The sequence below is a fragment of the Rhipicephalus sanguineus genome, chromosome 1 (genome assembly GCF_013339695.2).
Source record: "Rhipicephalus sanguineus isolate Rsan-2018 chromosome 1, BIME_Rsan_1.4, whole genome shotgun sequence".
Lineage (NCBI taxonomy): Eukaryota > Metazoa > Arthropoda > Arachnida > Ixodida > Ixodidae > Rhipicephalus > Rhipicephalus sanguineus.
In genome coordinates, this window is record NC_051176.1 from 219,157,412 (window position 1) to 219,179,789 (window position 22,378).

The 22,378-nt window shown below is 40.5% G+C and overlaps 1 protein-coding gene across 2 annotated transcripts; it reads right to left on the minus strand.

Moving 5' to 3' along the window:
• Window positions 1-6,636: 6,636 nt before the first annotated feature.
• LOC119372237 (intraflagellar transport protein 74 homolog) lies at window positions 6,637-21,914 on the minus strand. Of its 2 annotated transcripts, none has more exons than XM_049419502.1 (9): window positions 21,113-21,914; window positions 16,989-17,143; window positions 15,227-15,347; window positions 14,731-14,856; window positions 13,137-13,373; window positions 12,372-12,472; window positions 11,758-11,849; window positions 9,540-9,721; window positions 6,637-6,907 (listed from the first exon to the last, which is right to left on the minus strand). In XM_049419502.1, exons 1-9 carry the CDS (start codon window positions 21,614-21,616, stop codon window positions 6,656-6,658), a joined length of 1,770 nt encoding a protein of 589 aa, XP_049275459.1. In that variant the 5' UTR covers window positions 21,617-21,914; the 3' UTR covers window positions 6,637-6,655. The 2 variants fall into 2 exon arrangements, with proteins under 2 accessions (XP_049275459.1, XP_037498643.1); XM_037642715.2 differs by having other exon boundaries at window positions 9,540-9,725; window positions 11,762-11,849; window positions 21,113-21,913.
• Window positions 21,915-22,378: the final 464 nt, after the last annotated feature.

A 22,378-nucleotide genomic window follows, 5' to 3' on the forward strand; every position in this document is an offset into this window, starting at 1 on the left:
TGAATGCACTGCCTGCAAGATTCATTTGTTCATGAAGATAAAAGTCTTTTACACTAACGAAAGAAATTGAGATGTGAAATGTGCCATGAATTAAGGTGGGCGCTGTAAATGCTGCCTTGCAGGAGGCTAGCTGATTGGATGCACCTTGCATGGCCTGCTTGATAATTGATAGTGCTCCTGCTGCACGCAAGTCATATATATGCATCTTCAGAATGTAAGAGAACCTCTCTGCTTTGTTCAGCAGTTTCCAGTATTTCATCCAGTGACGCTAAGACCTCTCAATATTTCTTCAGAGTAGCTGAGGTTCTCTGGAGGGAGTCTGAACGTATTCAAGATTAAGGTGTCCATAACTTTCACAGTAACTGAGCTGAAATTGAAGAGGCACTGAAATCTGCAGACGAAAAATTAAGAGAGCTGAACTAATTCAGCATGAGCTGAATTAGCTCAGCAAAAAACAAGCCTGAAGGTGAAGTAAAATCTAAAAAATGCAATGTGTGGCCAAACTTTGTTGTGTTAAAATTAAACAGTATCTGTTTTCTCCATCACTTAATTTACTGTAGCTGTGAATGTGGGTGACGCTGCAACACTGCAATCTGTTGGTGTCCACAAGTGTACCCTTTCTTTAGTTATGCCAGTAGCTAAGTTTATTGGTGGACTTAAGGTACGACATAGTCAAGTAACTGTGACAACACATAGTACTTAACAGAATCAGATTGTAAATAATCAGTCAGGAATAAAGAAATATTTTAATCGCAAAATAAGTGGGCTACAATACTATGCAAGTAACATTCGCAACAGCAGTGCCAAAGAGAATGAGACATGCAAAGGAGACCGATTGCTGCACACATGCATGTGCACTTGATATCACTCCTGTGGACAATTCAAATATACTGTTACTTTTTGTGAGCGTCATGCTTGTGCTGCAAAATGTTTAAATTTTTCAGACAGGTTTTACTAAGTATAACTGCTACATGCAGTGAAGGACCATGTATTGCGTAAATCAAATTTTAAATGTATGTTTTTTGCCTTGGAGAACATTGAAAAGAGATGTGTTTTATTAATTACAATTATTAATTTTAAAAAGCTAAAGTTACCTTCATTTTTCTTATTACATGTTCTTGGTGCTTTAGTATGAATAATCAACTAGCAAGCAGGGTGTCGGAACGAAATGTTTTTCGTTTCGGTTTTAGTTTCGTTTCACCGCAAAAAGCTCCGTTTCGTTTCTGTTCCGGAACGAAAAAAAAACGTTCCGTAACAGTACGTAACGGTTTTTTTTTTCTTTGTATAAATAAAGAAAGTATGAAAAAGGTAAAGCAATCATTAAAAAAAAACATTCGATTTGTGATGTAGTTACTTGCCCTCCTCTTAAGAAAGTGGGACAAGGGTAAAACACATTCTTCAGAGGAGCGGAAGTAACTGTACCACGTATTCCTACCAACTAGCACAAACCAGTATTCATTTCAAAGTCATAGTATTCATTTTCTCACAAGACAAATACGAATTTTTTTAGTTGGCTTAATTCTTTGTGTCAAGGGAGTGAGCACGATCTCAGAAGCAGCACGTCATTGAGTGTACTCTCTGATGTGCGAGACCGCTGTTCTGATGAAAAGATCGCCAGGCCTGCGTGAAACACGCAGCAAGTCACAGCAAAAGCTAGAAGAGTGGACTTTGTAGAGCCCGTTGTTATCTCTTGGGGCAACTAATACAAGTAAACATGCAACGTACCCACTACGTCATAAATCGTCGCAAGTTTTCTGAAGTAGCGAAGTTCCCACTATGCCATTTTTCTTTATTCTTCGGAGAATCGCGGTACCCGCTACACATCTGTATTATCTGCACTTTGTGCTGTGGCTGATAATGAAGAATTATGGCTGAGCACATTGCAGTGGGTGGGAAGGAGTGTTGCGGAATGGGCACCTCCATTCGATTCCAATTCCATTCTGGGGAATTAGAACTTGCCGCAGTTCCATTCCTTTCAATTCCTCGGAATGAAAAAAACTTAGCCCATTGGCACTCGGGGAATGGCGTGGCAGTCCGATTCCGTTCCTGTAATTCCTCAACGTAGGAAAGGCATCTTGATAGTTTTATCGAGTTAAGAATGAACGCCCCATAAAGCTGATGTCATCAAATGCATTAAGAACTGCAAAAGTACGCAAAACACGTTGCCAAGGTCGAGGAATAGTAGCTTGGTGACATATCTCGTACAGTACAACCACCCTACTAATTCCCATAGGGGCAGTTCTCCCACTACCGATAGTATTTGCGTGGTCAACATGTTTGAACGAATGGTGGTGTTTCAATATTGTTTAAGCTTAAATCTGTTAATGCTAAAATGATGACATAGCGTATTTTTATGCTGACAAAAGCGCCTTTGCATCGAATACGGAACACTGGGCCGCACTGCTCGTCAGGACTCACGCTTGTCAAGCGCGCCTCGCAAGCATGGATGGGGTGAGGAGAACTTTCTGTGTTCGCCTGTGCGCAGGTATGCAATGTCTTCCTTGTCGCAAAGGTTATTTACGTGTGTCAGGTACTAAACTGCTCGTGAGATAAAGATCAGGCTGTGCATAGAGTATTCGCCACTTTCGGGTGGGGGTATCAATGGGAACCAACGCGCAGGGGTAATTTGTTTCTCCCTTCGGTATCTGCTGGGATAATGCATTTGTTTTTACACTAACTTATGCCTCCTTTCGTAGTAGGCGCGTTGCTTATAAGTGTACCGTGCTTGTAATCAGCTAAGCCATTTTAAAAATACTGCTTTAGTGTTAACTTGCGAGGCTCTGACTTACTAACGTTTGAAGCTTGAAAAACAGCACGTAGACGAAAACGTCCTCTATTTTTGGAAAAAGACGTAATTCCATTCCCATTCCATTCTTCCGAGCGTTGTCCCCATTCCATTGCGGGGTCGCGAAAATGTTGAAGATTCCGGAGTCATTCCAATTCCGGAGTGGTAACTCCGCAACACTGGTGGGAAGCATTAAACCACACACTCTTTGCGCTATTAGCATTGTGTGATGACTAGTTGTTATTTTACTCTTCTGCCACGCTATATTACATATATGTTAACGCGATTCCTTGCCCGACATGACGCCTGTGTAGAGTATTTTTGCGATGGAGTTGTAAGCACCAGCGTGACACTGTAGTGGAAGACCCGACTGCCACGCAGAGGGCGCGGATCGTAGAAATTTGTTTCTCATTTAATTTTTTCTTATACCATGCGATAGCGGTTACGTACACCGGCGGCTGTGGACAACTATGCAGCCAAAATCGGCTGTTGTGATCTCATAACAGCTTTCGCTGTAACAAACTTCAGTGCCGACAATGCCCTCTCCATTTGGCCTGCTTGACAGGCGCGCAAAAGTCCACTTGCGTTAATATAAACATCTCTGGTTGCCACTGTTCTCGTTTTTCGCACAATTTCAACATATCTTTGCTTTGGATTTCCTGTCTGAGGTACGCGCTAATACTATACCCTGAGATATGCTCACATTGCATGAGCTCAATTGTTCCACATTGCGAAATTTTCTCGTGAACCGAAAAACGATTGAAAAAATTTCAGTTTAACTCCGGAACGAAATAATAAATAACGTTCCGGTTACGTTTTCGTTCCGGTCAAAAATATCGTGTTTTTCGTTTTCAGTTTTCGTTCCGTTCCGACACTCTGCTAGCAAGTGTCGAACTTGTGATGAAAATAATGCACTTCTTTTATATATAGTACCTCTATCTGGGCACTTGAACAGACTGGTAAGCAGGCCTTCTCACATTTTTTTGAAGAAATGTTGCTTATATGTCCAGGGCAACGATAACTATTTTACTCAAGCTATGGTTTCATAACATCTGCTCCTATAAATGTTGGCCACAGCGAGAAAACCAGTATTCCATGTATCAATGTGTTTCAAATAGGGGTGTGCGAATATTCGAAAGTTTCGAATATTCGTCGAATATTACATTCGAAATATTCGTATTCGATTCGAAAATCGTGTATTCGAAAAGTTTCGAATTTCAAATAACCTCAAATATTCAAAACATTCGAATATGCGATTCAATTACCATGCATAAAATAACTCGTCTTCCACATTTCTGCTGCGTTCATATCGCTAAAAACGTTGCCGAGAGGAGCGATAAACGTCGTAAGTGCACGGAGGCACAATATCTGCCTGCGACGAGCGCCCAAATACGTATGATTTATTGCTGGTGCATCTCCGACGTGCAGCGCTGTTGGCGATCATTAACCGTACATTTTCAATATTATGTGGCCGTAACGTGCCGCATTACCACTCGTTCACTATGCGGGACCACTTCTGAAGAAAGACAGTGACCCATGTGACTGGTGGCGGACTGTAGGCACCTTCAGATACCACAGTCTGGCAAAGCTTTGCCCCATATACCTCCCCATACCAGCCACTTCTGTTCCAAGCGAGCGTGCCTTTTCAGTGGCAGGGGGGGGGGGGTTGTCTCTGTTAGAAGGGAGGGCCTGCTGCCTGATCATGTGGAGCAACTCATATTTCTTCATGATTACATCTAGTGATTACTTTCATTGTGCCGTGATATTCGCTTGTGACGTGCATTGTGCTAGCCTGGACATTGTGTTCTGGAGATAGCAGTGTATGTTGTGTTGCCAATCAGGCTGTTAATGTTTCTTTTTTCAAATAGCTACATGTTAAATAAAATATTGTTACTGTGGAGGCATTTTCCCTTTGATATTCGGTATTCAATTCAATATTCGAAGGTGGATATTCGTATTCGATTCGTATTCGAAAAATTTGATATTCGCACACCCCTAGTTTCAAATTTTACATAATCAACTAAATATTTGGATTCAGATTTAAGGTTTATACATATACTATGCCCTGAAATCAACTCGTAGTGAGTGCTGCGACAGCTATTGTGGGGTTGTAAGCCAGTTGTAGGAGCTGATGTGCAAATTGTATTGGTCCGTAACTTGTCAATCCTGCACCACTGAAGCTTTCCTTTGACACAATGGAGCAGACAGTGCAATGTCTACAATAGTGTTTGTCATGACAGGTGTGTCTGCATAAATATACAGTGTTGTTCACTGACACTTTAAGCTTGATAGTGCTGGAAGAGGCAAGTTTTCATGGAGATTCAGTGCAGATTCCATGCACTGTGAGGAATCTGTGTAAGCAAAGACTTCGTATCCACTCCCACAGGGGGATCCCACTGAAGCTTGTAATCACCTCAGAGAAGTGCTTTGCACACAGTTCAGTCATGCGCCACGACGAATGTAGCATTAAACCTGTCGGATTTCACAAAGGAAATATTCACCTTATACCCGGCGCATTTGTTGTACGCTATTGTGGCCTTTAGAGTGTTTCAATGCTGACTCCTCTCATCTGAAAGGGACATATCGTGACATTCTGGTCAGAGAGTCGCAGCACATTCAAAGCATGCTCACATGTTCATAGCATGACCATAGTATGTCCACAGCATGCTCATGCGCCTTTTTGTGCAAATTTATTTTGTGTGATTTCACTGACTTGTATTTACTTGCTTATTTTTCTTTTTTCATGTGGAATTTTCTGTTAGGTTGCTGCTCAATTGAGACCTCATGATTTCAAATGTGTAAAAGGTGACAGGATATATGAGCACTGTCCCATAGGCTTTGATGCATTTAAGCACCAAGCCAGTGAGAGAGTGAACGAAAAGAGAGACAGAATAGAAACTGTTTTTTCAAGTTTTTTTAGACAACTAGCGTCAAAGAACATGCTTTATGACAATTGCAGCATGGCACTACCTCAGTACATCAGACAGGCTGATAATGATGATGATGATGACTACCTCAGTACTCTGCATCATGGCAAAAAAGTTCGTTAATTCACTCCTTCTTTAAGCTGATCGTGAGTTAATAATCAATTGTACCCTTCTTTTTATAGCAGATGTTACAAACTTAGCAAACAGCAAAGTTCACGAGGGACTCTCTTGATGATGGTACACTGTGCTGTCACTTTTACGTAAGAAAGGGCGCTCATTAAATGTATGTATTTAAGGTACTAGAAACTAAGCAAACATCTATGCAGTGTTTGACAATACTAAACCTATGTATCTGCTATACGATTTGCTGAAGCATTGAACTAGATTCTATTGCATACTATGCTGTGCACACAGAACATGTAGCTGTCCCTTAGCAAGCTGCACTGTGAGTTGATTTTGAGCCAGAGTCAGTATTTTGACTCGTGACCAGTTTATCTAAAGTTAAGGTAAAGAAAACTGTGCTTAATCTATGGACTCACTTAATTGTTCTACATTTGCTCCATTTTTCCACTTTGAGTGCATATACAGTTTGCATGAAGCAAACTGTATATGATCCCTTTGCGTTGTTTTCTCCCTCTTTGGGAATTTTTTTTTAGGCCAATTAGTATGAATTGTGACAGAAAAAAAAAGAAAACCCCATCTTATTTATAAATTATCATTTTTACTAAAAAAAAATTCTATTCATTTAGGCCCACATCCTAGAAGGGTTCATAAGCGAACCACTGATCCCTAGTATTAAAGGACGTCAAAGTGTACTTCACATCGGTGTCAGTTTAAGCACTTAAGCTTTTTTTTCTGCAGCTACTCACCATTTTACAAATCATTTATGTTTGAATATTTTAAATATTGCTGTTGGTGCAAGCCTAATAATATGCTAGGCAGTTCAGCCATAAGATGCCTTTGCAAGGCTTTCCTGCAAGGCAGCATTATAGGTTTCCAGCAGTGCCTGCACATCCTGCCTGATGGGGTGATAGTTGTACTCTGCCAGCTTAGCTTCTATGTACTCTTGTGCAGCAAAGTTATTCTGCTCATGGTGCTGCCAGCGGCGTTCCAGGTTGACTAAGCGTGTGTAGCCTTCTTCTTCATTCAGTGCAGCTCTTGCTTCGTCATACTGGGCTTGCAGCTCTTCGACCACCTTTCATAGGAACAAAGCACAGCGTTGGCATAGTGTGAGTGCACATCAAACAACACTGGTTGCAAGCATCACACTAAACATGTACCTTTGACTTGTGGGGGTGCTATCACCCCCTGTAAAGTCGTTTGCACCTCATGGCACACGCGCGTCATGCGTATTGGCCACAGTTGGGTTTAAAAGTCGCCGAGCGAAAGCGGCGCTGTGCTCACGCTATGTAGGCTTAGCATGGTGGCGTCAGCAGCGCCGCCCGGGAGGTTAGGCTGGCGTGCAGGAAACAGCAGGGACGCTCTCTTTGAGGATTGGTAGCGTCTCCCACGATGGGAACGTGGGGGACGATACCGCGGCTCGTTTCCCGCGGGCCCCTCGTGGTAAATCGAACATCGGCGACACCGCATTCGCGGTGCATTGAATGTCTTATGTTGGTTTGTGTTTGTTATGTTTTATGTATATTGTATTGGCATTGTATAAGGTTACTTAGCGTGTTACTAGTTGTGTATCAGATTCAGCAGGTGAGCTTGTCGTATGTAAAAGAGGTTAATAAATGTACACGTGTTGGTTTGCCCGACGGCGTCTACTGTCTCAGTGTGTCCCGAGAGCGGCGATATCTTTCAAATCCCACAGATTATACTAGAACATTCCGAATGAACTCTACCTGAACCATAAAAGTGGGTAGACATGTAAGATCGCACACAGAGCTCTAGTAATGCATGCTCCCACACAGCCTTTACGCACTATGACAGATGAGTAGTGTCCAAATTGATGCATATTTGCTGAATAAATTTTTCTTGTATCACAGCCACACCATAATGTTCCGCATCACTTGCATTCCTTAACAGTGCTGCACTTATGGACAAGCACTTCTTATTGCGCTTAATAAATGGCCTGACAGGCCTCTTTTACATTCAATGGAATTTGCAATATTAGCAGGAATATTTATTTTGTTTTAGACTATACAGAATGTTTAAATTTTGCCTGTGGCAGATAGCATGATTTTAGTCCTTAAGCTCGGTTACTCTAAGAGGCTGACATTATTTTCACAATAAATTGAAATGAATCAGATACATATTTACAAAATTTCAATAATTGAGTTCTTAACTCATTATAGCACATAGAGCAATTTATTCGTTGTTGCTTGTCAGTTTGCAGGGTGTTGTCACTGCATTTGTTTAATAATTGGCTTCATGTGACAGGGTAAACTCTGAGCACACAGTGCGTTTCCTAATAACTTGGCTTTCACAGGCTACTCTGTTATCACACTATGTCACTCACACTCAAATCTATGCAAAATGTAACACTGATTAGTGGCTCAATAGCAGACAGACAGAAACACAGCCTCTAAGATACAGGCAAGTTCAGGGTCAAACTTTGGCCCATTGGGCATGTTTAGTAGTTTGAAGCATGTTTGAGAGCAGTACCGTAGAGGTTAACAGTTGCACCGCCATGGCAAGTTTTCAGCACGGCAGGTACGGGCACAGTAAAGATAATGTTCCACAAGAAATTGTACTGTATAGAGTTGAACCCGTTTATAAGACACACGCCCTGGGAAGCAGTTCTTTTCCCTTGTAAGCAGGGGACCATGTTTTCATTTACTAATCAATCTTTCTTCAATGTAGGCACACTGCAAATAAAATAAGCACAAAAGATGGCTGCAGCCTTTTATAAAATGTTTGTTATATACTATTTGCTGTACTATGCAATTTGCTTGGTCGATTGCTACATGGAACACACAGTCCATGTTTCTCCAGCACAACTTTCTTGCACTACTTGGCTACTATCTGATTTTCTTGGAAGCTGGCATTGTGGCTTGTTCACACCAGCCAATGTGCAGCTGATTGCTTTGCTGACATTTTCCAGGCAGATTTGTCGTTAACGGAACACAGTACAAGAGGTAGTGTCTGCAGTGCACACAGGCTATACTTCAGCCTTGTGGACATAACATATGCAGCGCTTCTTGATTGGTAGCTGCACTAACAGGAAAGCACACCATGTGCTCCCGGTATTCTTGGCTCAACACATGCTCACAGGTGCAGTTGCGCTCATACCCTTGGCAAGCTTGAACTGCTTCTCTACAATGCATTCCCACTGCAGGAACTTCTCTTCCTTATATAGCTGGCGCATTCGCTCTACATTTGCTTAAGTTGTAGCAAACAGTGAGTGCACATGTCTGTTGTTTCCCTTTGTTTCCACAGATGCAACTGCAGTTAGCAGCCAAAGGCCCTGCATTTAAAGTTAAAATGTCTGTTACAAGTGAGATTGTTGACGAAAATCGAAGAATCATTTGTTCCTTACAACCGATTGTCTTCTCCATACAGTGTCTGTTACAACAGAGATACAATTTATGGTAGAGATGGTGTGGCCAATTACGTGGACAAATGGCGAATATTGTACCCAATTGCCTCTTACATCACTTTTGGAAGATGAGCATGGGCTGTCAAATTACTGTAGTATTTGAAAAGTTATTATATATCAAACAAGTTGGAGCAAACAGTGTTTGTTTGGTGTAAATAGATGTAATTAAGGGTTTGGTCAGATTAGCTGCAAACAGCTAAGTTGGCTTCAGTCACCGACGGTCAATGGCAGGTGATTTACGGCATGAAAGTATATAATGAAAAGTGTTAAAGCAGCTTTTCACCTTTCGAGTTGGCCCCTTTTTTATCTGCAAAGCTTCCTTCTCTGCCAACAGCTCCTGCTTCTTTAGCTCTGAGGAATTTCTCAGTTTGTCCAGGTCACCAAACACAATCATCTCTTCCTCCATCTGTTTAGTCTTGTTTCTGAGGCTGTCCAGCTCTTGCTGAACTTTGCTTTCTAGCTGCTCTATCTGAAAAGGAAATGCAACTTTTTAAAAATTGTTCTTTTACAGTCAAACGACCTAATCATGTGAGGAAATTCTTGAATACAAAAGTTAAAGTAGCTCACTTCAGCTACATTCATGATCAACACAGCTTGCCATATTAATAACCTCTGTCAAGTTTCACCTCAAGGGATGCATGAATCTTCAGATTATTAAAGCTACTTCAACCTAGCTTGAAGGCTGATATCAACCCTCTATGTGTGAGCTGTGCACAGCAGTGTGACAATCCTTTGTGCCTCATCATTGAGTAAAGGCAGGAGAGAGTCCAGGTAGGAACACTAGCTTGAAAGAAAAAAAAGATTTAGTACTTGTAGTCTTGGTGAGTAGAAAGTATGTAACATTGCTATGTTATATAAAGGTAAGAATGGAGAAGTTGCTTACTTGAGATGGTTGAGTAAACCAATCAAAAAATCAATTTTCAGATATCAGCGTGAAATAATTATATACAGCCCAAAAAGTGAGGTAGCACAGTGGCGAGCACTCTGGTATTTGCATTCATTCTTGGTTGTGCTGGCCATTGTATTTGCTTAATTATTGAATAATGTGACTTTATATGCAAGGTACTATGCCTGAAAGGAAAAAAATTGACATCTGCCTGTTTGTAGCAGTAAGCCACTAGTAAATTCAGACAGATTTCCCTGTAGCATCCTGCTACAAACTGGTGAATTTCAATTTTTGTCTTTCTTGAAACTTCCTACACATTGTGGGCTTCTACACAAGCAATTTGCCAAGATACTGTACTATCTAGTTGATCCTGTGTTCATTAGTTGCCACTGCAAACTTTTCCAGTAACAGCGCATAGTAGTGTATTCTATCAGCATGGATTTTTCTTTTATGTTTGTCCAATTTAAATCTAACCCAGTTTCTCCAATCTTGCTACGTTATTAAGCCATGACCTGTCAAGAACAAATGAAAAGTGGGCAGTGATAAAAATGATGCAAAAGGTGTTATTTTAAACTGATATGGTATCTAAAAAGTGTATTGCATAAAAGTGCTCTTGCCCAGCCCAATAAGAAACATGTTTACAAGGCAGAGCTGCAGAAGGTAGTGTTTTCTCTCAAGTTCATTTTTGCATTTTTTAAAAATAAACCTTTAAGTATATTCTCTTGCCAACATTCTGTACTTAACGCACCAAAACATTACTTTTATCAGCACAAAAATTAAAATCCTGAAGCTTTTTATCTGTCGTAACAACTGTTTGCACGGTTCTTTTTTTTTTCCCCTCCCTGGAATGCTGGAAGTACAAATACATTTTTCTTAAGTTGCGTTTGACGGCACCAATATATGAAGTGCACCTGCCAATTTTAATGGCCATTACATCTTTGGTTCATGAAGAAAAAAAAAATAAATTATAATACGGAACCCTGAATAAAGTTGGGTAATTAAGCACAGAAACTGTTAATGGTGGTGCAGCAACAACAAAAAAACCTGCAGGTAATTAGGCTAAATAGCACCCCATTCAGATACGAAGTTTCACATTAACACATACTGTAGCTCTAGGATAGAGAGCTATACACAAGGTGACCCACCACCCTACCATCTCCACCTAATTGAACTAAAGCATCACAGAACGAGACACTACTCTGTACACTGGTACATAGACAAATAGGCAGAACTGAAATTGCCAACTGCAAAGGCAACAGCGTAATAGCCTTAATATTCACTTGCGTACATTAACAAAATGCATAACAAATTTCTGACAGCTGGATAATAGCTGTAAAAAAGCATTTAATGTGAAGAGATGCACTGATCATGCTGAATCTAGCCATGTGTTCCACAACAAAATTAAGATATCAATGCATGTGACATAGAAGGCCTTAGTTTGTATATTGCTGAATTGTTACTACCTTTGGTTCTACCATCCTTCTCTACTATTTTATCATGAATTTAAATTAAAGCAAACTAATACAAGCATATAATGAAAAATAAGTTTTGCTTTTCCGACTTCAGTGACTATTACTAATCTGGAAATAAGCACACAAAGGTGCAAGTGTTTTACTTGCCTTCTGCAAATCCACTGCCAGCTTTTTCTGCTCCAGCCCTAGAGCAGATAGTGTCGTTTTTGACTTCTCCATTTCAGTTTCCTTGAATCTGAAACAGGAGAAAAACACAAATTTAAATATTGCATGAATGCAGTATTGCCAGCTGCTGAATTATTAAAAACAAACAAGAAACATTGCCATGTGGAAAAGCTACTCTCACCAAAAAAGTAAAAAAAAAAAGGAACAGTTTGTTTTTGTGCAGATTTGTTACTGTAAATTTTAATATGTTTACAAGTACATAAATGTGTATGAATTGCCAATATAAATTGAGTAATAATTCTGATCTGCTGTTGGGAAAGAGTATTTTTATGTATATTAAAATGCAACACTTGGAGTGCGTGGCTATCGGTGGTTTTTGTGCCACTATTCAACGCCGGCAGTGCCAAGCTGGTACGGAGTGGTATACCATGACAGCTAATAAATTGATGCCATGGTGTGACTGAATTTGTTCTCCCAGCAACCACCTAGTGCTCTCCAGTGGCAGAAAAAGTGTCGGCCACCATGCATCTGAGTGTCACATTTCAATTTCTAAGTACTGTTCATAATCTCTGTCTATCTGTGTAGTACTTACATCAGGTCATCCTTGAGTACGGCCATTTCTTCTTGGCTTGGTAAAGTCAAAAAGTGGGGTAAAGAGCGTGAGCAGCTCTCAAGAAGTTGCACTATTTCCCCCTGCAGGGATGGTAGGAAATCCACAAAGGCAGGTATATCTAACCAGAACAATTGCCTTTTCCACAATTACATGCACGTGTACACAGACAATGCTTTTTTAAATTTCAATGTTTAATGCGCTATTACAATTCATGTGTGCACTGCCTCAGTGTCTCGCAATGCAAATGAGTTATGAGTTTTTTAAAATGCAGCCATTTTTTTTAATTATTCAGGCAGCCTTTCATTAACATGCCATCCACAGTCAAAGTTTTTGCCCCTATACATTGTCAAAAACATGTATTTACATGTCTTAAAATGCAGTGGAGTAATAAATTAATGTTAAATTATTGCAAAACTCCTGGACGGTTGTGTGAGGGAGTAATGCAGTTAACACTTGGCCACATTAATATATAAAAACATATCTACACCATAAATACAAGCCTCACTGTACAACAACTCAACACCTCTTATATGCAAGATACTGCCAGCATCTGGCACATGCTTTTCCAGAAATACCGAGAAACGTTCTGGCGTGACTACACCCTTGTTTAAGCCAAGTACAGCTGTGCAGATGGTATAGTGCTGTTGCTCATCTTAACTGAGTGGAAAAGCATAACCATGCCAGACAGTGCAGCCAAGTTGGAGAGACGTAAAAAAAAAGATGTACTTATACTGAACCACAAACCTGGAGCTTCTCCTGGCGCTTGTGTTCATCTTGACGGGCCTCTTCAAAGCTATCAAGGAAAGCATCCATCGTTTCCTCACGCTTGCGGAGTTCCTGATACTTAGCTTGTCGTTCTCCATTGTGCTCCTCTAACTCCTGGTCGAGCTGAGCCAGTTCCTCCTGCAGTTTTCCTAAGCGCTCACGTGCCTCAGATGCCTGCCTCTCCATGCTTGACAGTTCACTGTTGTCTTCTTTGACCTGCAAGCTTGGACTTTGGTTACAACGCCACCTTAACATGCAGCACAGTCAGTACAGGCATTCAGGTGAACATGTGAATAAGTTTATACTGCATTGTTAATACATAATACATTACCTAAAGTTCCTGAATGTTGTGTAACTTTCACCAAAACCACAAAGCATTACTGAAGAGCTGTTTTATGCATCAGCACTTGTAAGGCATTCTCTTTTTTCCAGGAAACGCCATCAGTTTCTTAAATGGCTATCAATGGAACAAGTGCCCTAACTCATTTGTTATGTTTGCTTTCCCACACTTCTGCCCAATTAGTTGTAGCAGTGCTGTTGGCCACTGAGATGAAGTGTCACAGCACATTGTAGCACTTCTGAGTTTCGTGTGAAGTAAATTTCAAGCTGTAAGCTGCAGTGATGAGGGTCCACCAGTTTGCAGAGTTAATGAAAATACCGTGATGATTGTGCGAACTGATTTTGAGAAGAGAATAAGGCCAAGCCTGTTGTTTGTAGACACCAAGAAGAGTTTATCTTCTCAAGGCAGCTGCAGATGAAGTAGAAAGCAGGGTAAAAATTTTGTAGTGATGCCTTTTCAGATGCCATTTCTTTTCATGCTTTAATTTTGTCAGCAATCATAACTACTTTTGACTCGTATTATCAATAAGATCAGCTGGTCGTAAAAAAAATTTGCAGGGGCTTAGCTCAGCTATGCCAGGATATACATAGCGTTAGCTAAGGTTCAGCTGATTATTCTTAGCTTTCCTGGTTGTAAAGTTTCTCTGCTCTTCTGTGCTGCTTAGCAGCATTTGCGCTCTCTCCTCGCGCATGCGCAGCACGGCTCTCGGACTGCCACGCGAAACTGCTCCACCTCGGCCAGTGTAGCTAACACTACTAAAGTGGATGATAAGGGTGACATAGAATTAAAGGCACTACTACGAAATCACAGTCCAGGCTTGTTTTTGCAGTGAAAGTATTCATACATTGATATGTTCATAGAGTTCCAGTGGCTTTATGCAGGTCATAATTGACTCTATATCCAAGTTTTTTGCCGGTCACAATATATACCATACACTAATTTTACTATTCTCGTGCCACAGGCATTAAAAAAAAAAAAAAGCTTACGCACCCTGTCTGGGCACAACATGAAAGGTCATTATGGGCCATTTTCTATCTCTTTGAGACAACTGGTCATGCTGGTTAGGTCGATACTCTTTTTATCCACATTCTTGTAGCATATGTACACATATGGTAAATGTACATGTGACTGGTTATAGAAAATCTTACTGCAAATATAAAAATATGAACAGATGCAATTGCACTCATTTTTCACGCTTCAGCAAAGACACATTCAATCTTTTATAAGTCACACCTGAGCAAGCAGTCGCTCCCGTTCCTGGGCTGGAGTCCCTCGTTTCTTCTGTTCTTCCTCCAAAAGTGACTTTTTTTCTCCTAGTTCCCTCAACCGTTCATAGAGCTTCACTGCTTCTTGTTTCACCTGTGTCAACAAGAAACAGTTGGCTCATCATCATGTTGTTTCACAGCTTGTTGACACATGAAATGCGTGCTCACCTGCCATAATTTTTATCACGATACAAAATACACACAAGTGTGTATATTGTTCCAAGAACCAAAAGGTTGGCTTTTCTGCAGAGCTCAGTTGCCTAGTGGCTGAGCTTGCAGTATTTTTAAACTCTGTATAGAAAACACACTTTTCATTATATTTGGAGCATGGTTATAGACACCACACAAAATGCTCTCTTGAGGTAGTGACTTCACAAGAACAAATAAATATCTTATTATATTTGCTCAAATACAGCATAAATGAGACTGTACTTTATGTAGTTCAAAAAAAGGTCACAGCTTACCGGAGACAATGAAATATCATCTTCTAAGGCAGTCTTCTGCAACTGAAGACCTTGAAGCTGCTGTTGTAGTTTGTCCAGTTGGTCAACAAGTGATTGATTAATGTCTTTCTGCTCTGTATATCTAGCCCATAAGAAAACAAAAATTATCTTAAAATGAGAAATATTGTAATAGGTAAGCCATGCAGAGTGCAACAGATCTTGACCAGTTCTTTTGTACTGAATTCAGCATCTGGCAGATATCAAGGACCAATGCCATGACTTTTACTTATTATGTAAAGCAGGATGAACCTCTGTGCAACTTACTTTCTGAATGATGTGTGTGTATTAAATTATTTCAATTAAATTCAAATATTTAGATATTTACTGGTCACTGTAGTGAAAATATTAAGGTGAAAGAGTACAACTTCTAGCATCCTTCTTTTTTTACTAAAGTTTATTCTTTCTTAAATACTTCAGATAGCTTACGTGATAATAAGATACTGTAAAAGGCACTCACTTGGCCTAGCAGAAAAGGAAATCACAGTTTGGTGAAACTTCATCAGTAAAACATCAATTAGCACTCCCGTCCACTTTGAGGATGGCATGTTTCTGAATTCATGATGCTTTGTTTGTTTGTCGTTTTAAGTGAAGCAGATTTACTGCTTGGGAGACTACAGCACAAACAATATTGCACTTTAGATACAATACTTTTTGGAGTGGGAGGCTTTCCACACCTGTTCTCAAGTATTCGCAATAGACTGTTGAAGTAATATAAGCACTTTTTGTAATAAGAGAGGCCCTTTTACCTAAAATTATGTTTTGCGTTTTGGAACATAAAAGAATCAAAACACAAGATGTAGCAGCAATGTTATTTAAAAAGCATTTGTGAAACCAATGCGAAATGAAATTTACTTCTTTGAAAAAGAAATTGCTGTGCCTATATTTACTAAATGTTGCATAAATAGGGACCCCATATGTAAGAACCTTTCAAGCTAAATCACTGGCCGATTTTTTCCCCAAATTTCACAGAAAGTTAGCGTAGGTCCAAATGTGCATCACCCACTGATATTTCAAAACACTGTAGGGGTGCTTGATGGTGTAATTGTTCCATTGCAGCAAAATCAATATTTTCTCGTGGTGTTTCCGTGAAGGATGCACTTTCGGTTTATTTTGAATGCAACAGGCAAACAATGCCCACAAAAACAGTGTGAAACTCACTCAAACCACCACGAAATCCTACCCCTGTGTGAAATTTGAGCTGAAATCAGCTAATGGTTTAGCTGGAAGAGCCATGCATGACTAGCTGGCACTTCTATTTGTGCAGTACTCAGTATACGGCAGTAGCATACCAACAGCTTTTACCTCAAAGCTGTATACAACAAAAAAAAAAAGGAAATTTAGCTTGTCAGGAACTGTGTCATATTCATGTGTATAAAAGCCACCTCATAAAAACATCACGAGCTCAAGGGCTGTTAATTAAGTTGGCATTTGCAGTAATGATCGTGGAATTATATGCATGTATGCTCCGTTGTGTAGCTATCAGCATGAGGCATTGGGGACTGGCTTGCAAGTCAACCCATTATACTAGTGTGTATGTTGGTAAGGTTGTAAAATAAGAGGTCATCTATAGAACATGCATCACTGCTCTGCAAGCAGCGCTATGGTGAAAAAGCTAACCTGGAACTTCAACATTGATGGATAGGTGGCTGCAATTGCAAACGGTCTTAAAAAGGTGAAGGTGGATTTTGCTAGGGGCCTATTTCGTGTGTCTGGCCTTTGGTACCTGTGACGTAGCTCTGGTTGCATTGCTGCTATTATGTTATCAGCCATGTTCCTTTCCTGCTCGATCTCCACTTCAAGCTGCCGAAGTTGGCGCTCGCGGTCTTGTCGCTGCTCAAAGAGAAGTTCTACGCTGTTCACTTCCTGGTCATTCTGGCTCTAGAAGATATAAAAGAAGCCATGGATAAGTGTATAGTGACATCACAGTGAAAAAAAAAAAAACGTATGGCAGCTCCACTACTGTGAAACCTGAGGAAGTGCGTTGCAGTGGCACCCAGCGATTCCCATTCGTAGAGTTCCCACTGCTTCATTTACCAAAGTGTCAATGATGCCAATGTTTGAGGTAAGCATGTAGGGCTTCCCCGGCACGAGTAGAATCTTGTTAGGCAGATTCACAAACTCGGTGCGCGACATGTGCGCTACTTTTTGCTGCGCTTTATCGACTTCCTGCTTGTTACGGCAGTTGAGATATGCATCGTCTGCAGCGAGTTCCGTCAGGTTGTTTCCCCCATCATGTAGCAACGTCACGTAGCAACGCAGCACCGACGCACAGGCAGCGCAGGGGGAGGGCCATTCGCTCGCTCAGCGAGGCAGTAGTGCCCTCTCTTGCACTCCGCTGGAGTCAGCCCCATGTTTCCGAAACGTTTTAGTGATTTTAAGTTAATCAGTGCGATTACTTCATGGCTATTTCTGTTAATTATATTATTTTAGACCTTGTCCGTTGATTTTAACCCAGATTTGAGCATTGCTAGCCTTGTTATGGCCTGTACTGAGTGCTCTACTGTGAGTGTGATCACGCCACGAGATGAATGGATGACAAGCCGAGCCCCTAAGTGCTCCGCACTTAAAACTGAGTGATCCCTGTGTTTTATTGTAATTAAGTGCCTTATTGAACACCACATAAAATGCTGCAGCTTCTTCTAGAAGTTAGTTCTTGTTCTAGAGTGAGTTATGAAGCAAATATAATTAAGAATGCATGAAGTACTATGCAAATTTTGAGTGGCGATGATGTTGAGACACCAGCAATTATAAATGACTGTGGTTATTCTTACGACATGCAAAGGCAGAACTAAATGTATATAAACTAGGGTTGTGCGAATAGTAAATTTTAGGTTCGAAGTGAATTCAAAGCGAATAGTGACTTGGTTGAATAATTTTGAATCGAATTAGAATAGTATATATCACATATTATAAGAAAAATCAGCATATTTGTCATGACCCAACTAACCCGCACAATATTTTTTTTTATTGAAACAAGGCATGTGCAAATGTCATTCTTTTTGGTTCAAAGGAAGTGAAAGCAACTTTGAATAGTAGCAGGATTTCACTTTTGGTAAAATGCAAGTGATAACCTGTAACATATGCTACGTTTTAAAATTTACTATACTTAGAGCATATAAGCCGGTATAACAAGCTTTTAAACTTAAAAAGTGATGAATCGATGTGAGGGTAATATGTTCATTTGACCTTGAAGTGGGGCTTCGCGGCAGTGCGAATTTTTCCTGGAAAGATGTATTCGCAGTATAGCACCCTCCACTGCAGTGAAACCACCTTTACAGGGGGGGGTTACATGCGGACTAAAATACACCTATTTGTTCATTTTGAAAAATTAGAAACTTCCAAAAATTTGAATTTGAATCAAAGCGAGTTCGAATATTCAAAGTGCTCGAATATTCGCACAAGCCTAATATAAACTATTACAGTTTTGCTACTGTGTTCATTCTTTGAATATAAAAAACAGGAACCATATTTCATACTGAAATGTACAGGATGCTAACATTAGCGTACAGGGGGTGCTGACAATAAATTCCCATCTAATTATCTTCCCTCGGTTCAAAAGTGCAATATACAATAGACTTCTGTTAAGACAAACAAAATTAAGCCAAATTTACAGACAGTAGCAACACTTCGTGAACATTTGGTCACTTTCCTCCAGTGCAGAAAACAAATCCAATGAACTGTGAATTCAATTAAACCGAACTCCCACACCTGCCAGTGATTCTAGCTACTGGGCTAAGCGAGAGGCCTGTATTGGTTGACATGGAAGAGGAGACTCTATTAGCTGCTCAAGAAAATGGTGTTTCTGTGTGTCTATAAATGACAAGAGTGTCAATAATTACACGGATACCTCCAGGGCAAACAACAAAAACAATTTAGGAGATCTTTCAGGTGTCTTTATAAGCTTAGTACCACCCACGCACTCCAATACGTAGTGGTGCTCAGACATGGTGCAGCTCTTGATGCCCTGAATACTTTGATGCACTTTCTTCAACATGAACGCTTTTATCTGAATCGAGCAAATCCAATTATACGTCTCATTTTGTCTATCTTCTGTGTTGAATGCTGTTGAATTTATTGTTCTGTTTCATGAATGTTCACATGAACCAGGAATAGTAGATCTTTAGTTTTGTGGAGTAGTTCTGTTAAGATAGAAATCTGGTCGATCAGATTTTTACGGTCCATTCTAATTGACTTTTATGGGTATATATTGTATTTTCACAAAACTTTGGCACAGTGATCATGATTTTTTTTTTCTCTCTGAAAGCAAACATAGTTTCTTAATGATTTTAAATGACATAATGGGGGCTGGTAAGAGCAATATGTGAAGAGTTTGGAAACTATACTTACAAGAGACACTGCAACACTTTTTGAACATAGCAAAAATTATTAGAAATTTTAGACACTGCTGATATGAACACACAAAACAAATATAATTATGCCGCATGGAACAGAGAGCCCACTATCCTGTGTAAAAGATTGATCTCTCTTCCTCCTGCTGCAGTCCTAAGGCTCCCTGCATTTCATTACTGTCAATGGCTTCATAAATTGTGCGACAGCCTAGGATGATTGCTGATAATTATAAGTCACTTCTGCACAAGCACACATGCCTCCTATCTTATTGCAAACCATGTGTTGGGACATTTATTTTAGGAGGAATTGGGAAAGACAATATCACATGTTATATCTATGTTGTTATGTCATTTTCAAAAATGTCTTCAGGAATAACTTCATTTAAAGGCACTGCATTCATTCCAGTATGTTTTCAGGTTTGAAAAATAGACTCGTGATGCAAACTTCAGTTGTGTGACTAGTGCTCTGCTAGCCACATGGGTAGATGCTGGAAAATGATGGAACTTGGAGGAAATGTCAGCAACAAATAAGCTGCAAAAGGTTTAATGAGTGTGAAAGAGTGGTTTTCCAGAAAAATTAAAGAAGTTAGGACACAACAGATAGTACCAACTCTGTAGTGCCTGTTTGTATTCTCTCTTGCATCTGAATTTTTTCCCTGCCAACCCTCATGATGCCTCGACCCCCGAGTCTCATTATTAGAATTACCAGAAAGCTGTAATAATTCTAAAATGTGAGAGAGTTCTACAACAAAGTGTTTTAGCATATGTGTGGTTTATGTGCATCAGTTACATATACAGCCGAACTCGCATATATTGAATGCACATATTGTGCATATTGAACGCAATTATTGTGCATATCAAACAAATGTAAGATCTCCTTGAAATATTTTCGACATATAAAATATTTTATATATCGAATTACCTATATATAGAATTTTTTCGTGATCCCTTGAGATGCGATATATCTGGGTTCGACTGTATTGTGCATTTTGTTTGGTGCTCATAAAATAGTAATAAATATATATACAGTTCACCCAAAAAAACAGATGGAGCTCACATGTGAAAAATTAAATAATAAGCGTGGTTGCATAGCTCTGAGTTTCTGCACAGAAAGAACACATGATGCAAGGAGAAAGGATGAAGCTCAAAGAGCACTGCATCCTTCCTTTTTGGTATTCTTTCAGTGTGTAAAAACATGGTGCTGCACAGTCATAAATGTACACCAACTAACACCTGTGCACTGAGGAGCTTCTGCCTTAAATTTATTGAAGCAACGACTTTACTTGTTATGTCTGGCTTGAGATAACACCTGGTATGAACATACCAAAAACACAAACGGTGTTTTCTTGGGTGTATTCAGGTCAGGCGTTATTGTGAGCCGGACTTGACCAAATCAAGTTGTCGCTTCACATTAACGCACATTTCTGAATAAGGGAGTAAGCGATGAAACTTGAAAATTTGTTCTACCAGCTAAAAGATAAACAAATTTTATTATTACCTTAAGTTCTCTGTACTCTTCCTTGACATCTTCCATGTCAGCATCCGTGTTCAACTTGTCGACTAGCAAGTTGTAGTCAGCCATTTCGCCTTGCAGCTCCTTTAGCTCAGCACTTAAAGCTTCTGCTTTCTTTTCATATGACGAGTAAGTAGCTTGCTCTTGAGCAAGTAATTCGTTTTCTCGTTGCAAACGATTAGTCTCCGCACTCAATTCTGTCATTTTTGCTCTCAGCAAGCCGATAAAATAAGTTTTGTCTTGAATCTGTCGCTGTGACGATTTTAAAGCCGTCTTCGGCGCCACAAGGCCATGCTGGGTCATAGGCCGCTCCGGGATGTTCATCTGCGAAAGCATTGCCGTAGGAGGGCCTGCGCGCGTGCCCGGTCGCCCGCTTAGGCGACTAACTGCGCCGAGAAGCCCACTGCGCTGTGTGGCTGCTGTGAAAGACCGCATATTTGGAGACTGAGGTCTGTTAGATGACGAAGTTGTTGGTCGAGAATCCATCATCCTGAAATTCGGACGGAGATCGCGCAGTTATGGGTTGGATGACGATGTGTAGAGTATTTCACTGACGTCGCAGGAATCGTAGAAGGCGCTCTTTTGGAGGTGCTTCGAGCAATGTTCGCGCACTCATGGCAGTTTGAGTTTGCAAGCAGTTGCCATGGTAACTATGGAGCTTGTGAATGTGTGCGTGTGTGGGCCGTATGACAGCAAAAGTCACGTATGACCACCTCTGCGATTGTAATGGTGACCACGATCGTACTCTCTTACAACGGAACACAGGCTTTGTGTCGCGAAAAAGGAGGGCGAGAGCACGCTAGGACGGCGTGTTCACTGTGGTTGCGTTGCCTCTCTCTCCGCGCACCCGCATCTTTTTCCGAAAACACCTGTCCCCTCTGCCCTACATTCCTCTTTTCCCTCGTCAAGCTAGCCAAGACAATATCTCCAACCAACCGCCTCCAATCCTCCCACAATCCTTCCATCAACTCCAATGAACTTGGAGTTTCGCCGCATTTTACTGGTTTGTTTTCCCTCGTTATTTTGGCGCTTGATGTTTGGTTTTGCTAATATAGTAAATGCTACCGCTATCTATCCTATTTCCCGGAAGAACAATTTTTAATGTAGCAACTGTTAGTTCAAAATTAACACTAATTAGCACGTATTTGTGCTACTAGTAAGCGCCGCTTATTTCGGCAGGGGAGGGCTTGATGTGCAGCCACAGAACACTTAGTGCAGCGTGCAGCGCAGAGCGGAGTAAAATAGTGCGTG

Bases quoted from the DNA above. Each gene is read 5' to 3' on its own strand.
- LOC119372237 (XM_049419502.1), bottom strand. From the start codon at position 21,616: ATGATGGATTCTCGACCAACAACTTCGTCATCTAACAGACCTCAGTCT. The intron at 11,850-12,371 runs GTAAGTACTACA...CTCCTGTTTCAG, and splicing joins GTACTCAAGGATGACCTGAT to ATTCAAGGAAACTGAAATGG. The intron at 9,722-11,757 runs GTAAAACACTTG...CTTTTCAGATAG, and splicing joins AGTGGATTTGCAGAAGGCAA to AGCAGCTAGAAAGCAAAGTT.